This window comes from Drosophila melanogaster, chromosome 2L (assembly GCF_000001215.4).
Source record: "Drosophila melanogaster chromosome 2L".
Classification (NCBI taxonomy): Eukaryota; Metazoa; Arthropoda; class Insecta; order Diptera; family Drosophilidae; genus Drosophila; species Drosophila melanogaster.
Genome location: NT_033779.5, coordinates 18,438,936 through 18,455,716, shown reverse-complemented (window position 1 = coordinate 18,455,716; position 16,781 = coordinate 18,438,936). Strand labels below are relative to the sequence as shown.

General features: G+C 43.9%; 4 protein-coding genes across 8 annotated transcripts, besides 1 other annotated feature; 3 read left to right on the top strand and 1 right to left on the bottom strand.

The window, feature by feature from the left end:
• Positions 1-297: 297 nt before the first annotated feature.
• Ntf-2r (Nuclear transport factor-2-related) lies at positions 298-1,068 on the bottom strand. Its single transcript, NM_136034.2, has one exon. The coding sequence runs from the start codon at positions 948-950 to the stop codon at positions 558-560; it is 393 nt and encodes a 130-aa protein (NP_609878.1). The 5' UTR covers positions 951-1,068; the 3' UTR covers positions 298-557.
• A 61-nt stretch (positions 1,069-1,129) lies between these two features.
• Positions 1,130-6,200, top strand: bsf (bicoid stability factor). The gene is made up of 5 exons (NM_078872.5): positions 1,130-1,370; positions 1,800-2,325; positions 2,392-3,700; positions 3,757-5,478; positions 5,542-6,200. The coding sequence occupies exons 1-5, from the start codon at positions 1,231-1,233 to the stop codon at positions 6,081-6,083; spliced, it is 4,239 nt and encodes a 1,412-aa protein (NP_523596.2). The 5' UTR covers positions 1,130-1,230; the 3' UTR covers positions 6,084-6,200.
• Positions 6,201-6,759: 559 nt separating this feature from the next.
• On the top strand, positions 6,760-11,210 carry ncm (nucampholin). Its single transcript, NM_136033.3, has 3 exons — positions 6,760-7,468; positions 7,625-8,936; positions 9,001-11,210. Exons 1-3 carry the CDS (start codon positions 6,863-6,865, stop codon positions 11,073-11,075), a joined length of 3,993 nt encoding a protein of 1,330 aa, NP_609877.2. The 5' UTR covers positions 6,760-6,862; the 3' UTR covers positions 11,076-11,210.
• Positions 11,211-11,562: 352 nt separating this feature from the next.
• Positions 11,563-11,631: a mobile genetic element.
• An 808-nt stretch (positions 11,632-12,439) lies between these two features.
• RpS26 (Ribosomal protein S26) lies at positions 12,440-14,382 on the top strand. Of its 5 annotated transcripts, NM_001273608.1 has the most exons (3): positions 12,489-12,564; positions 12,647-13,212; positions 13,279-13,682. In NM_001273608.1, the coding sequence occupies exon 2, from the start codon at positions 12,655-12,657 to the stop codon at positions 12,997-12,999; it is 345 nt and encodes a 114-aa protein (NP_001260537.1). In that variant the 5' UTR covers positions 12,489-12,564; positions 12,647-12,654; the 3' UTR covers positions 13,000-13,212; positions 13,279-13,682. The 5 variants fall into 5 exon arrangements, with proteins under 5 accessions (NP_523595.1, NP_001260537.1, NP_001286042.1 ...); NM_078871.6 differs by lacking the exon at positions 13,279-13,682 and having other exon boundaries at positions 12,440-12,564; positions 12,644-13,210; NM_001299113.1 differs by having other exon boundaries at positions 12,647-14,382.
• The last annotated feature ends 2,399 nt before the right edge of the window (positions 14,383-16,781 follow it).

Here is a 16,781-nt window from a genome sequence, read left to right as displayed (position 1 = left end):
GAAATGCAATTTCCAGTTCCAAATTCGCCACAAAAGAAAGCTACGTCGACGCCGACGTCAACGGCGGCGTCTGCTGCAGAAATGACGCTCCGCAATAGCAGCAAATGAATAGGGAGCATGCAGTTTCTCTTAGTCAGGTGGATTGTTCTCTTTCTTTGCGGTGCATTTACAGCGCACTTTTGGCATTGCAAACACAAAGACAGCTCCGAAAAATTAAGCTAGAATAAAACATGCATCGTATGAAGACTACAAATATTAAAGACTATTGCTTCAAAATTCCAATGTGACCCATTATTTGTGAATTGGGAAAAGATTTGTTTCTATTTTATTTCTCGAAAAAGTTTTCAAAATAAAAGTCCTAAGCTTTTTTTAATTATTTTTTTGTTTGTCTTGTATTAACTTTTGTATTCGCTGACGATCTTGAGACCGTTGGCTGGCTTTGTTTTGCTTTTTTCTGAGTCCCACTGCCGTGCTGTTGTTATCATGTTATCACTATTAGGCGCTGGGCGTCTTTGGATGTCGATTATGTGTGGTGTACATATGGGTCTGGAGTGCTCCTAGGCAGAGTTGTGGATGTTCAGACGGAAGATGTCGTGAGCCACGAAGAGGGATCCTCCGTTGGGCTTCAGCAAAAAGATCTGCGAGAATGCATGTGGGGGATCGTCATCGCATTTTAGTCTTCCAAGGACGATGATCAGAACTCCGCCATCGGAAGTTGGCTGCGAATCCACTGTGGTTATCACTCTGGCAATCTTCTGAAAGCTCAGACTCTGAACTTTTTCCAGAATCTTGGGTGCTCCCTGTATTTGGTTGCCTTCAAAGGTCATGAAAGAGTCGGTAGCGTTATAGAAATTAATCACGTTCTCCCGATTCGCCGGGTCATCGAATATGGCGTAGTACTGCTGGACAAATTCCTTGCCAATGTCCTCGTACTGCAGATTCAGAGACATTTTAGTTCAAGTATATACGGGGTACGATTAGAGTTTCCGATCCGAAAAAAAGCAAATTAAATCGGTTAAGCTGACAGGCTTAGGCACTGTTCAAATATCCTCTCGTTTGTGTCACCGCTAAGCTGATACATTTGATTTGAACGTTTTGGTCCCACCGAAAACAATCGATTGTCGCAGGTAAACATCGATAGGCGCGAAGAGACATCGGTTTCAGCCGCACTCGTGCGAACGTCATTTTAATAATAAGCTCATTTATTAATTAAAACCGAACGATTCCGCCATGGCATCCATCCTGAGGACGGGCAAACTGCTGCGCTACTTCGCCGGCTTCACACGCAATGTGCTGGTGAACTCGGTTCGCGAGAACGAGACGAGCAATCTGCTGAACAATGCGCCCTGCATGTGCGGCCAGTTCCAAAAGTGAGTAAAATCTGGCCCCAAATCGCCGGCATTACGCAATGTGCTCATGTATTTACGTGATTAGTGGGGAATCGTCCACTTTCCAGCGATTGAATCCCGAAAAGAGGCGCACGTGCCGCCACTTGGGATCATCGCAGTTGCATTCGACTGATGTCTCACATATTTACATAACCTCATCCGGATTTGGAGCGCCTACTATGTGCTCATCCAATTTTGGCCTTAGTCGAGCGTTTTTCTTGTAGAAAGTCTAGTTATATATGTAGAAAGAAGCTAAATATCTTATTTTTATTCAAAAAGCAACACGATTATCTTATAACAACTCAGTTTCTCATTAAGGTCAGCCGGAAAATAATCTATAAGGACGTTAGGATTTTGTTAATTCATATATCTTTATATATTAATTAAGTTTATTTTTAATTATCTTCCTAGTGGTTTTGCCACGAATGCGGCGGCCAAAGCTGAGTTGAGTTTGGATAAACAGATTCGCCGGCTGGACCAGGATGTTCGTCGCATTGGGCGCATCTCCAGACGCGATCTGGAGGAGGTGCTCGATGAGATCCGCTCACACAGGACGGCCACCAGCTCGCAATCGCTGCTGGTGATTCGCTGCTGCGGCAACCTGGTACCGGAGGAGCTTCCCGAGGTCAGAACTGCCTTGGTGCAGGAGATCTGGAAGACGCTGAATGCGCTGAATGTACCCATGGACATCTCGCACTACAATGCCCTGCTTCGCGTTTACCTGGAGAACGAGCATGGGTTTGCTCCCACCGATTTTCTGGCAGAGATCGAGGCGAAGGGCATCGAGCCCAATAGGGTGACCTATCAGCGATTGATTGCTCGCTATTGTCAGCAGGGAGACATTGAAGGAGCCACTAGGATTCTGGAATTCATGCGCGCCAAAAGTCTACCCGTCAACGAAAATGTCTTTAATTCACTTATCCTGGGTCACTCGCAGGTTAGTCATACAGAAATAGATAGGTGGTAGCCATGTTTTTAAATTACTTTTTAAACGATTCTTTAGGCCAATGATTTGGAGTCCGCCAAGGGTATCTTGGGAGTGATGATGCAGGCCGGCTTGGAGCCCAGTGCTGACACCTACACCACTCTCCTGTGCGCCTTTGCGCGCCACGGAGACCTGGCTGCCGTAAAGGAAACCCTAGCTGAGTGTGAGCAGAAGGAGATCATTTTGCTGGACAAGGATCTGCTGGACATTGTGTACACTCTTACCGTCAACGGCAATGGTGAACACGTGGATGACGTTCTGACCAAGCTTCGTCTCTCGCCTGGTTTTAATCAGGATGCAGTGAACGTGATCCTTCGGCTGGTCAACAAGGGACACGAGGATGTGGGGCTGAAGCTCCTTCGCGTGATGCCAAGGAGCAGTCGTGTGAACGGTGAGCCCGTTGATGTGGGAGCTTTCTTCATCAGGCAGATGGTTAAGGCCAATCGGCCAGTGGAGAAGATCTTGTCCATCTGCAAGAGCCTGCAATCAGAGGGGCTTAATCCCAAGGCTCTGACTATTGCCACCGAAGCTGGCTTGACCAATGGCGTAATCAATAATGCGCTTCCCTTGCTGCAGGAAATGAAAAATGCTGGCTTGCCCATCAGGCAGCACTACTTCTGGCCTTTGATCTGTTCCGCGGAATCTAATCAAGTCTTGGAAATCGTACGTCGCATGCAGCAGGAGTTCTCAGTTTTCCCCAACTCCGAAACGGTCAGAGATTATGTCATTCCCAACTTGAAGGAAAAGAACTGGGAAAGAATCGTCACCTCTCTGAGGGATGCTGGGGTTCCCAACTCCACTGCTGTCACCTCGGCCGTCTACTCCGCATTAGTGACCCACCAGATTGCCGAAGCAGCCAAGATTATGGAGAAGAACAGAGCTTACTACGTGCCCTTCTTGTTCAAACAACCTTTGATTCTGGCCCTCAGCCATACGAACGATTATGCCTCCTTCATCCGATGTGTCCGCCAAATTCACGAAGGATTGCAATTCAGGCAAGGCAAGGATGAGGAAGTTGAGCAGGTAGAAGGCGTGGCTGCCGTTCCGACGGAGCGCATCACTCCCGATGTTGTAGGTGCAATAGTCCAGGAGGCAACCACCTATTTCCGCCGCGATCGCGGGGCCACGTTGGAGAAAATCCTCAAAGGGTTGGTCAAGCAGGGCTTGTCCATTAGCAGTGACAAAGCCACCCAACTATCCGAGCAGTTGGGTTCCGAACTGACTCCAAAGATTTCCGAACTTCTGGGTAAACTTAGCTCGGGAGAACTGGAGCCAGTTCCTCTTCCAAACAGCGGCAAGAGAAGCCTGGATTCGCTGTCCATCAATGGTAAGTTGTTAGATGTTATTAAAATACTTATCTAATATCTATATATTTTCTTTCAGAACTCGAGCGATTCATTGTGAATGTGGAGGGCAAGGGAGAAAATGCCAACAACATCAAGAGGCAACTCCTCAACGCCTGTTTCCGTTCGCAAAACTTGGAGAAGACCCTCCAGGTCATCGAGAAACTCGAGGCCGAAAAATTCCAAATCCCCGTTGGCATTTATGCCCAGCTCATCGATCTGAACACGCATCACAAGAAAAGCTCTGAGGCCTTAGAAATCTATGGCAAACTTAAAGCAAAGGACGCCACTTTCCAGTTGGATAACTTGAAGGCGGTTCGACTGGCTGATCTTCTCTTGCAAGAGGAACGCGTGGATGCTGCTTTTAAGATACTGGAGGAGAACAAGAAGGAAGTTCCCGTAGCCGAGGCCGAAGGAAGCTATAATTACATGAGCACCGTGTGGAGAATTTTGAACTCACTAGCCGAGGCCGGTCAGCCGGAGAGGCTGCGCAAATTGTTCGACGTACTGGTGGGGGCCAATTATATTGTGCCCACCAATGTGCTGCTGGGTCCACTGATCAAGGTTCACCTGGTCAAGGATGATATTCCCAAGGCAATCGAAGCCTTCGAGGAGATTTGCCAGAAGTATAAGTCCACGCCTTGGAAGAACGAGCTGGCTTGCCGTCTAATACAGAAAGAAGATGCTGCCAATCTGCAAAAGTTAACAGACTTGAGCACTGGAATCCATGGTGAAGTAAACAGCCTTTACGATCTGGTCTTCTCCTTTGTGGAGTGCGGCCGTGTGCGGCAGGCCAGGAAGATCCTGGAAACCCCCGGACTGCGTACCCGTCCGCAAAGAATAAACAGTGCCTGTGATCGTTACAAGAATGAGGGACTACTGCAACCGCTGGAAGGTCTTATTGAAGCCACGAAGGACCTGGGACATATCGACAGGAATAAGATTTACTACACGCTCCTCTTGAGCTACGACAAGGCAGATGAGGCGGAGAAGGCTTTGGGACTGTGGACTAAAATGCAGGAGGAGAATGTGACACCAAACGATGCTTTCCTTTTGAAATTGGCAGAAATCCTGAGTAAGAAAAATATTGACGTGCCTTTTGTGGTGCCAGAGACCCAAAACGAACAAGCCAAGGCCAAAAAAAGCAAAGCGAAAGATGCAACGACAACAGAAGCAGCCACAGAAACAGCTAAAGTAGCAGAACAGCCCAAGGAGAAGGCTGCGAAAAAGGAGCCAGCTAAAACGGAAACAGCAAAGCCACCCAAAACCGCCTCCCATTTGTCCGGCTTCCGCAAGGCAATCCAGGCCAATGATCCAGATGCAGCCATCTCGCATAAACAAAGTGTTCTGAGTGGCGAGAAAATTGGAGCTTTGGACACCTCTCGACTGATCGAGCTCCTGGTTCGAGCTGATCGCTTAACGGAGGCCACCAAGTATGTCGAGGAGCTCCTGGGCGATAAACTGCACCCGCAGCCCAAGATCTTCAAGTTTTACCTGAACAAAATTGCCGCTGCAGGCGATCTGGAAACAATGCAGAGAATTGGCCAGCAGCTGAATGACGAGCAGAAGCGTCTGATTTCCTTTGACAATCGGTTTTGTCATGCCAATATAGTGGCCGGAAAGGCGGAGGAGTTCCTGAAGCACTTGACCACAGAAATCGATGCGGCCAAAACTCCCGAGGAGTCAACCAAGCTGGCTGAGAAGTTCCCACGCGGAGGAGCAGTTGGCATTTTGGAAAAACACCCGGAATTGGTGCCGCAATGTAGGTCCCAGAAATGCCTATTAAACAAGTGTTAAAACTATAAATTTTTCTGATAATTTTCAGATCAATCCCTCGCTGAGAAGTTTGCTGCTCACAATCAACTAGGACCCATGAATGTCCTGTGGATGCATTTGATTTCCACTGGCCAGGAGGCGGCTTCTAAGGAGATTTGGGATAAGCACCTGTCCAATGCCCCAAGGCTGATGTTCCAGCGCGTTTTGCAGACGGCTCGCGAGCAGCAGGACGAGAAGCTCGCCTCCACAGTCATTTCCCAGCTGAAGAACAGCAAAATCTCCGAGGGCGCGATCGGAAACGCGTACTCCTGCCTCATTGACATCCAGACTACCAAGGGCAACTCCGACAAGGCCATGGTTGTCTTGGCCAATGCCATTAAGGACGTATCCTTGGAAAACATCAACAGGACAGCTCTGCTGCGTCTGAAACAGGCGGTGGAGGAGAAATCCCAGAAGTTCCCCTACACGATCCCCGAGAAGCGGACGAAGGCCGACGACTCCAGCTCGTCCTCCTCTTCATCCTCCAGCGACGACGACGTGTCGCCATCGGTACCGGAAACTGTTCCACCCAAACCGGACAGCAAGGCCTAGAGGTTTCTGCAAAAGGTCCTTGTTTAGTGTAGGCCGTCGTGATTAAAGCTTATTTTTAAAGTATTTACTATGGATAAACAATTTGTAAACTAAAATAAATTTAGTTGTTTTGTTGCGAAAGTGCGCCAGTTATTTTTCTAGGGGATTCAACTGAGCGATAAAGGATCTTTTTTACTATTTTCAAGATGAAGCTATCATTTTTAATTTTCAATAAAATAATGGTTCAATTCATTCCCTTAAGACAGATCCTAAAATTAATTGGAAGCACGCATGATGTTGTAAAACACGATTGCCCGTTTTGGAGCCCAAAAATCGCTAAAAAAAAAAAGTTTCGTTTCAAATTTAATGTTCTTGTTCCATATCCTTGTTCCATTTTCGAGCTGATATTCGAAATTTCTGCAGTGCAATGAACCAAATATGTTATAACAAATATATTACACTGTTTTAGTCGTAAAAAAATCGTTGCCCTTAAATATTGAGGTTCGCTGTGCTATAAAATTTACGATAGTGCCATATTATAAAATTAATTTTAAAATATCATTTTTTCTAATGTGGAACTTGAATTTAAATTTTCAGTTCAATTTAAAAAACACATTTAGCATTTCTATAGCTGACTATCGAAACTACAATTTCGATACGATTTAGCAGTCAAACACATGTGTATATCGATACCGTCGCCACTGGTGTCCCATCTCTAATTCTATCGCCGCGTTGTGTTTTTTGCTGCCCAATAATTTTCATCGTTGTTTTCCCTGAAAATTTCTCGAAATAAACGCGCGATGGGGGAAAGCGATGCCGAGAGCGATTCGAGCAGCAATTCCAGCAGCAGCGACACTTCCAGTGGCAGCGACAGCGACGCCAGGAGCGAGTCCTCGTCCTCCGAAAGCAGCGGGCGCGAGGAAGAGGAAGCAAAGCAGGAGGAATCCGCCAAAGATGCCAAGAAAACTGACGATACGGATAGGGGGGAGAAGCGTGCCAAGGAGAGGGATGCTGGACAGGATGAGCAGCCCACTGAGCAGAAGAAAACTCCTGCGGCTGAGCCTCGTTCGGAGCGCCAGCACATTTCCCATTCTGCTGGCGTGGAAAAGCAGCAAGAAGAAGCAGTAGCAGCTGCGGAGGCGGAAAGCGAGAAATTAAATGAAGCGAAAAAAGTTGAAACACCTGTCCAGCGGAAAGAGGAAGCAGAAGCCTCAAGTGTGACGAAAGAGCTGAACAGCCCGAAGGCCCAAGAGGAAAACGCTGCACGGGAATTAGAAGAGCGGAGGAAGGATGAAGAGCAGCCAGTGACCACCAATGGAAGTAGCAAGGAATCGCCGGTGGAAGCAGCAGCTGAAACAGTGAAACCTCCCACTGCGGACCACATCGAAGAGGGCGAGATAACCGACGTAAGTCATCATGTTTGGGTAGAATTCGGTATTAAGCCGCTTTACTATTTCGTCATCAATGAAATTCAAATTATTTAATTAATGAAATTAATTCAACACAATCATTTATCAGCTAGTTTTTTCATCATCATGATATGATAAATTTTCATTTTTTAGAAAGACGAAGATGACCTACCGACTAAAGAGGAAAAGAAAGCTGTCGCATCTAAGAGTCCACCCAAAGAAACCCAACGAAAACAAAGCCGCAGCCCGGATGGCAAACGACGACGCCCACGCTCATCCAGCAGGAGTCCATCACCCAGCAGCCGTCGTCGTCGTCGCTCGAGAAGCAAAGGCAGCAGGACCCGGAGTCGCAGTAAAAGTCCAATCCGCCGCAGATCCAATTCTTTGGAGAGAAGACGCGTTGAGCGACAGAGACGTCATGAGGAGCGAGATAAACGCGATGAAGAGCGAGCCAAGGAGCGAGAAAAGCGCCATCAAAAGGGCGAACCAACCAGCAGCAGGCGTAGAGATGATTCGAGGGAAAAGAAGAGGTCGCCAGAACGCAAAAGAGATCGATCCTCCTCCACTCCGAAATCCAAATCCTCAAAGACCCCACGCCACACCGAAACCACCGAAACTAATGCAGACAATGAAACCGTAACCGAACCGGCAGCCAAAATAACTGAGCGCCAACGAAAGACCGTCGATGTGCTGACATCTCGGACTGGAGGAGCCTATATTCCGCCGGCGAAGCTGCGCATGATGCAGTCACAGATCACGGACAAATCATCCGCTGCCTATCAGAGAATTGCTTGGGAGGCTCTCAAGAAATCGATCCATGGTTACATAAACAAAGTGAATGTAACAAATATAGCCATCATCACCAGAGAGCTTCTAAGAGAGAATATCGTGAGGGGAAGGGGCTTACTAAGCAGGAGCATCATCCAAGCCCAGGCTGCTTCGCCCACATTCACCCATGTATACGCCGCTCTGGTGAGCATTATAAATTCAAAGTTTCCGAACATAGGAGAGCTCCTCCTCAAACGTCTGGTCATCCAATTTCGTAGGGCGTTCCGACGCAATGATAAGATGGTTTGCATGTCGGCCACTCGATTCATTGGCCATTTGGTTAACCAGAGGGTGGCACATGAGATTCTGGCACTAGAAATCCTTACCCTGCTGGTGGAAACGCCAACGGACGATTCTGTAGAGGTAGCCATCGCTTTTCTGAAAGAGTGTGGTATGAAACTGACTGAGGTTTCGTCTAAAGGCATTGGGGCCATCTTCGAGATGCTGAGAAACATTCTGCACGAGGGAAAGTTGGACAAGCGTGTACAGTACATGATTGAGGTGCTGTTTCAGATTCGAAAGGATGGCTTTAAGGATCATCAGGCTGTTGTTCCGGAACTGGAGCTCGTTGAGGAGGACGATCAGTTCACACATCTGATGATGCTGGATGAAGCCACCGAAACGGAAGATATACTAAGTGAGTTTATCTACGAAAGGTTTAGTTTGTATTGAACTCTAATAATTTTTACGTTTCTTTATAGATGTTTTTAAATTTGACGACAATTATGCCGAAAATGAGGACAAATACAAAGGCCTAAGTCGTGAGATCCTGGGAAGCGACGATGGCAGTAGTTCAGGCTCGGGCTCCGGATCAGATTCGGATAGTGATTCGGATGGAGAATCCGGATCCGATGCGGAAAAGAAAGCCGAGGCTGGCGACATCATTGACAGCACTGAAACCAATCTGATTGCCCTGCGACGCACAATTTACTTAACAATCAACTCCAGTTTGGATTATGAGGAGTGTGCTCATAAACTGATGAAAATGCAACTGAAACCCGGACAAGAAATCGAGCTCTGTCACATGTTTCTCGATTGCTGTGCGGAACAGAGAACATACGAGAAGTTCTACGGACTGCTGGCGCAGCGGTTCTGCAACATCAATAAGATCTACATACCGCCCTTCGAGGAGATTTTTAAGGACACCTATCAAACCACCCACAGATTGGACACAAATCGTTTGCGAAACGTCAGCAAGTTCTTCGCCCATCTCCTGTTTACGGACGCCATTAGTTGGGATGTGCTGGAGTGCATCCAACTGAACGAGGATGATACCACGTCATCGAGCCGCATTTTCATAAAAATCCTGTTCCAGGAGCTAGCTGAGTATATGGGACTGGGCAAACTGAATGCCAAGCTGAAGGATGATGTTTTGGTAGAGAGCATAGCTGGTTTGTTTCCCAAGGATAATCCACGGAATACCCGCTTCTCCATTAACTTTTTCACCTCGATTGGTTTGGGTGGTCTCACCGACGATTTGAGAAGATTCCTAAAAAACGCCCCCAAATCTGTGCCCGCAATAAATGCTGAAATTCTGGCCAATGCCGGGGGGAATCCTTTCAGAGATGGCTCTGCACCCGCTGGAAACACCAAGGTGGCCCCATCTTCGTCCTCCTCGTCATCGTCGTCTTCGGACACGGACAGCGAAGACTCCAGTGAAGAGGACAGCAGTTCCGACTCTTCTAGTGAATCTTCAAGCTCCGATTCTAGCTCGGAACCCAAAAAGAAACGCAAACGCAAGGACAAGGATAAAAAGAAATCTAAGAAAGCGACTAAAGAGAAGTCGAAAAAGACCAAGAACAAAAAGAAGAAGAAGAAGGCGGAAAAGGAACAAGAAAAAGAAAAAGAGAAGCAAAGAAAGAGCAAAAAGGAAAAGGAGAAGGATAAAAAGCGTAAGAAGGAGGAAAAGAAGGCTGCCAAGAAGAAATCAAAGCACAGAAGAAAAAGTCAAGAGAGCTCGGATTCCAGTGGCAGCGAAGACAGCGATAAGTCCACCTCCGAATCATCCGACTCATCGAATTCTTCCAGCGATGAAAGTGACGCTGAGCCTCAGGCGAAGATCAAGCGCCAGGAGCATGTCGAAAAAAATAAGTTCCGAGGAAGGACCCAAGATAGTGATGAGTTTAATTTGGAAGGTCCTGGATCCAAAAATCGCTTTCAGCCGAATGGAAATGGCCAGAGGCGCAGAGATAACTCAACTGGCAGAGAACGAAACCGGGAGAATTCTTCGTACGACAGAGAAAGAAACAGGGGAAATTCTTCGTACGATAGAGAACGAAAGCGGGGGAATTCTTCATACGACAGAGAAAGAAACCGAGAGAGTTCATACGATAAAGAACGGAAGAACCGAAATGCAGTTGCCCACGATAGACAACGAAAACGGGATCGATCACGATCTTATGAAAGACCAACAATAAGAGAGAACTCCGCTCCTCGCGAAAAGCGGATGGAGAGTAGTCGCAGTGAAAAAGACAGTCGTCGTGGTGACCGTTCCTCCAGAAACGAGAGATCAGATCGTGGAGAGAGATCGGACCGCGGAGAAAGATCAGACCGTGGAGAGAGATCAGACCGTGGAGAGAGATCAGATCGTGGAGAGAGATCAGATCGTGGAGAGAGGTCAGATCGCGAAAAGGAACGCAGTCGTGCCAAGGAGCGGGAACGGGATAGGGATCGTGATCTGAAGGGACAACGGGAGCGTAAAAGAGAGCGTGACGATGGATCCCGTGATCGTTCGCGAAGGGAGCGCAGCTCACGCCGTTCCAAGGGACGCAGCTGAATCTGGAGACTGGACAACGTGACGTGACCAACAAAGGCAGATGAATATTTGTGTTAAATATTTTACTTTTACACATGTACAAAGCAAAACCCACTAAACCGATAAAACAAAAATAAATGTACAAATGCAAATTTCAACCAATTGTGTAACTTTTTGTACAACGGAGATACTTATAGATAGGCAGCTAATATCCATTAGATAACTTACAACTAACAATTGCTAAACATTTAAATGAAGGGTAAAAAAAAGTTTTCAAACTACATAAATTTAAAATTCTATTAAAATAAAAAAAAAAAATTGTGGGCGTGACAGCAATTTGCGGATTGTGGGGGTCAAAATGTGTGTACTGCCAATAGATTTTTGGCATTTGATGGAATTGGTAATTTATAAAATGAAAATTAATTAAAACCTCTTTCAAAACTGTTAGAATAACTGATTTGGGATGTTTGTGGGACATCTTCCAAAAAAATTTCCGTTTTTATAATAAGTATGCTTAATTTTAAACTTCTAGCTTGTAATAATTCTTGATTTCACTTCGTTCATACGAACAGACGGACGAACATTACCAGATTATATACTATATAAGGTCTTTAACACTTATAAATATTTATCATTTATAATAATGAATATATTATAATTCCATTTTTATTTTCACCGATACAAAAAATATTTATTTACTGACTTATTCGTTTTAAATTTTTTAAAAAAATCTAAAATTTGATGCTTAATTAAAAAAAATAACTTTAAAAAATTCAATTTAGGCTTTGCTTGCGCCTATTATTAATTTTTTTTCTTGTTGAAATTTTATACAAATTTTCTTAAAAAGCTGTAGTCTAAATTATACGTTTTTGAAGTTGTCTGGAATTTTTTGAACGGAAGATTATTTATTGTTATACCAAATTTAGTAATGTAATTTACAAGTAAATTTCTAAAACAAATTTAAAATCGTAAGATTGCTATAAAAATACGGGTAATTTCAGGAATATCGAAGGATATATTATATTTAGTACATTAAATTAAGCAATTTATAGTTATGTTATTCATCTCTTTTTTAAAGAAATGTCCCGCTAAAAACAATTTTACTTCGATGTGGAACCTGGCCACACCATGTTGCGTTGCCAACTTCTAATCAGATTAAAGCTGTATCTAGCTAATAAGATATGGATATATAGCTAAATGTGTAACCTTTATCGTTTTTACTAATATTCTTCAGGTGACATTTTTTAGTGTAAGCAGTTCGAATTTCCAATATATTAAAAGAGTCTGATAGATTAAAAAGGAAAGCAAAGAACTTGGAATACCAAACCAGTTTTAGCGGGTAAAAATGTCAGCCCTGGTTGCCAAACACGCTAGTCGCTCTGGCTAGGTATTTTTTAGGCCGTTTATCCGAGTTTCGCCGGGTGCGTCCACACTATTTTCTTTCTTTTCGTTTCCCGAAACGTGAACACACGCGGATTTCGCTGGGCGGATTTTGAAATTGATAAATAAGGTAATTATGGCAGCCATCCGCTGAGCAAAGGCAGTGCTAAATGCTAATGGCCGTGCAAACTGTTTCCCCCACTGACAAGCAGCCGCCAAGATGACCAAGAAGCGCCGTAACGGAGGACGCAACAAGCACAATCGCGGCCATGTGAAGCCCGTGCGCTGCACCAACTGCGCCCGCTGCGTGCCCAAGGACAAGGCAATCAAGAAGTTCGTCATCCGCAACATCGTGGAGGCTGCCGCCGTGCGCGACATCACGGAGGCCAGCATCTGGGACTCGTACGTGCTGCCCAAGCTCTATGCGAAGCTCCACTACTGCGTGTCCTGCGCAATCCACTCCAAGGTGGTGCGCAACCGTTCGCGCGAGGCCCGCCGCATCCGCACGCCGCCACTGCGTTCCTTCCCCAAGGACATGGCCCGCAACAACCAGAACAGGAAGTAGAGGTCTCGTCCAGCCGGAGGAGAGGAGCACTGGGTGCACCACCTGACATCTCCATATGGAGTCTACCAATCTAGCCGGACTCGCGCCCCAGTGCGTTCCGCTCTGGCGTCGAGGAATCGCCAAGATAAGCAGACGAAATATATGCATCCAGTTCTTTTTTAATTTCAAATAAACAGCGTGCTTCATTGGGAAACAGCTACTACCTACAAACAAGTAACTACATCCACTAATGTCACCGGGCCCTTCTAATGTGGAACCATCTTGGTTTCAAATCTACAGTGTATTTAGTGTGTTGTCCCTACCAATTTATTTGAGAAACAGTGATTGTAAGAAGACACCGGGTCAGTAGACCCTCCATCAAGCAGCTTTCCGTCTACATATAGAGTCCGGCTTTTTGGCGGGCTCTCCCAAACAACCGTGCTTTTGATAAGGAATGATCCGAAGGTAGATAAGGCTAGTATACTCCAATCACCTACACTTGCTAGCCCAATTAATCACTGGTAAATTAGTTTGGGAAGGTGATTTACTTGGCTGAATGGTCAGTGACATTAAATGTTGAGTAAAGCCCCTTTGGAAGAATATTTGTGAATTACAAACTTAGTTAACCATCTGCATTTGCAATGATGCATTCATAAAGATCTTATTGTACGTAAATATATTATCCAATTGGGTAAGAGCAGATTAATATTGCATGTGCATAGCGAAGAATAATTATTCCTTAGCACTGGTTCTTATTTTTCAAATGTTAAAAATGCTCGAGGACTTGATAAGTAAGTAAATAGTAAGTACAGTAATAAAATAAACAGTTAATACTGTTTTAGTTGTTCATATACCAAAGTTAATGGAGAAAACTGCTATTGGGTGAAAGTTTTCTTTCTAACTAAGAATATCTTTTATAAGGAAATCGTTGATATGCAAGCTATGTATTTGTATGAAACATGACCGTGTAATTCACAGAAGGTGTTCTGTCATTACTTAATAATGTGGTTTTTTAATACTTCAGTGGTAATAACTTATACCTACTCATACGTAGTAGACTTCCATCATCGACGATTCCATCTGTTTCCTGTTCGTGTTCCTGCGATTAAGTCGTGTGTGATATCTCATTTCCGGGCTCCATCTGCTTAAAATCCAGGAGTCAGGAGGCGGAGGAGTTGGGTAAACTACTTAAAACTTAACTTATAAATAACCATTTAATATGGACTAAGTAATTTTAAAGTTTCTGAACCAACAAAACGCCTTGTAAGTAAAATTTGTATGTAGAAAAGCAAAGCTACGATATTTCTCCGCAATGGCGCCACAGTGTCATGTCAAATGTATAAAATCCTATAAACATTTAGTTTACTATCTAGAAATGCACTAGTCATTCAGGACTAATTGTATATGAGCTTAAAAACGGCTTAGCTGCGGTTAAATATATTTACTTATTATTTATACTTGTTACCATATTATTTATACTTTGTTTTTAGGCTGCGGTTAAAGTATAACATTTTTAAGTATAGCAATGTTTGATGATTTGAAAATGATAATTTCGTCTGATCGAGCAAAGTTTTTTTTCCAGGCTGCACCTAAATAGCCCAATATACCCATTGCAATTGTGTTTTGCTAGGGTGCGTCCTTGCATACTGTTTTTTGGCATAAATTACACAGACGTGAGTGCGCGGTCGTGGGTGCTGGGGGAAGTAAGGACCTGCCTCCAATGGGTTACATGCGTGTGTTTGTATGTGTGTGTGTGTGTACACTTCCTTTTCCTGCTTACCCTTTTTTCATACTTTTTTCTTGAGCCGTAGACATTTTTTTGTCGCTTTCTGCTAGTTCAGCAGCAGCTCGCTGAGCTGAATTATTGTTTTCGTTTTGCCGGCAAATGAAAATAAAACGTAGACATAAGCAGCAGCCGTTGATCATTTAGCATAAATTAAATAGAGCACACGCAAGTGCTAATGAAAATTATGAGGAGATTGCGCAGGACTCAAAGTTCAACACTGATTCGATTACAAACAGGAGGAATATCGTTTAATGAGTTAATGTATTTGATAAATAAAGTTATAAAAAAGATAATTATTGCTTAAAGTTCGGTTTGTTTAGCAATAGTTCTTATCGCCTATCATGTGATCCTGTGTGAGCTTGTCTAATATCCTTAAATGAGTTTGTTCCTACTGCACAAATGGCGGAATTTGCATATTAATCGCTAAATAAATATTTCCCGTTGCCTCTTCCAAATGGCGGATGGCCAGCAGTTGGCGATTGTCCCCCAGGACTTGGAATTTATTAAGAGGCTTAAAATGCATTTGAAGGCGCATAAGCCGCGGATCATCACAGAGTAAAATTTCACCCTGGGACTTTTATCACACTCCTGCTGAGACTAGAATTCCATTGGATAAAGAAAAAATATAATCCTGTGAGCAATACTTATATAACTAAATAATTGTGCATAACTGAGTTCAATTAACTCAATTATGGGATGTTTAACTTTATCCATATTTACCATTTTAAATCTGTTTAATATCTATCAACCATTTATAAATATACATATGAAGTGCATGCCAGTCCACTTATTCCACTTCAATAAGCGTGTTCTATAGTCAAATACTCAATTTTATATATTGCATAGCCGTGATAACTTTTTGCCACTGCTCACTTTCACATTTTCACATTTCCACTCGCAATTGTCTCGTCCTCTTAGTTTTAAACCCCAATCGCTCATTCCGCCCCTCAGACTCCTGCCATATTTTAACTTTAATTTCCGTTTCATTTTTTTTTTTGCCGGGCCGGAGCCTTTCATTCGCCTGCGTTTCCAATATCCCCTTTATTTTCGTTGTACCTATACAGATATATATATATGTACACGTATTTTTTTGCAAGTCCCTAATGCCAGGGACAGAACAAAACACTTTCACTGCCTCCTCCTAGGATTTTTTATTCCCGTCCTTTCTGTTGCTGGCCACTCGCTGTATCGTAAATAAAAACGTTAAATGTTTTTTTAACGTGCGCCACTTAACACTCGGCACAATTTAAAGGCAATTGGGCACACCAGAGAACAGAAACAGCAACAGCATCGACAACAGCCACCAAAAAGCAACAATGGCCACAAAAAGTCAAGCAATGCACATACAATATCTTTTTATATATAAATGGGTATGATACGTATATGTCTATGTCATGGGATGCTCCTCGAACGATGGGTGTAATTGCTTTCCCAGAATCAGGACATTGGGTAGGGAAAAGCTTTGATTTCATATATTACAGTTAAAGTAGCATTTTATGGTAAATATGTCATAATCATTAAAAGAACTCGTATTGCTGATATCATTATTGGTATGAGCGAAAGTAAGGAGGGTTTCTAATCAGCAAGGTTCCTTATAAACTAAGCTTAAGTTTGTACGATTCCTTTTGAAGGTACAGATATTATGTAATATTTGATTTAAATCAAGTGGTATTACAGCTGTCTCTATCTTTGTTTGCACAATTGTACACTTGTCTTGCCATTTCTTCTTTTTATTATTATTATTTTGACATTTTGTTAGCCGTCTCGTAATTTAATATAGATTTTTCCCCGAATCCAGCCCACACATCCTTCCACTTGGACTCGCTCATTTTTTATGTTTCAAACAATAAATTGTCAATTGATTTCTGGTCTCCTATTTATGAGACTGCCATATATTTGTGAACTTTTCATTTTTCTCTGCCTCGCTGGAAATGAAAAATGGTTGTTCTTGGAGGAGGAGCTTTTCCTTGCGCCGCCTACTTATGTACATGCATCTGGCTTTTTGTGTTGCTTGATT

Coding starts and splice junctions, on each gene's coding strand:
- bsf (NM_078872.5), top strand. CDS start 1,231: ATGGCATCCATCCTGAGGACGGGCAAACTGCTGCGCTACTTCGCCGGC. Junction 2,326..2,391: donor TTATCCTGGGTCACTCGCAG/GTTAGTCATACA, acceptor ACGATTCTTTAG/GCCAATGATTTGGAGTCCGC. Junction 5,479..5,541: donor CCCGGAATTGGTGCCGCAAT/GTAGGTCCCAGA, acceptor GATAATTTTCAG/ATCAATCCCTCGCTGAGAAG.
- RpS26 (NM_001299113.1), top strand. CDS start 12,655: ATGACCAAGAAGCGCCGTAACGGAGGACGCAACAAGCACAATCGCGGC.
- ncm (NM_136033.3), top strand. CDS start 6,863: ATGGGGGAAAGCGATGCCGAGAGCGATTCGAGCAGCAATTCCAGCAGC. Junction 7,469..7,624: donor AAGAGGGCGAGATAACCGAC/GTAAGTCATCAT, acceptor TTCATTTTTTAG/AAAGACGAAGATGACCTACC. Junction 8,937..9,000: donor CGAAACGGAAGATATACTAA/GTGAGTTTATCT, acceptor GTTTCTTTATAG/ATGTTTTTAAATTTGACGAC.
- Ntf-2r (NM_136034.2), bottom strand. CDS start 950: ATGTCTCTGAATCTGCAGTACGAGGACATTGGCAAGGAATTTGTCCAG.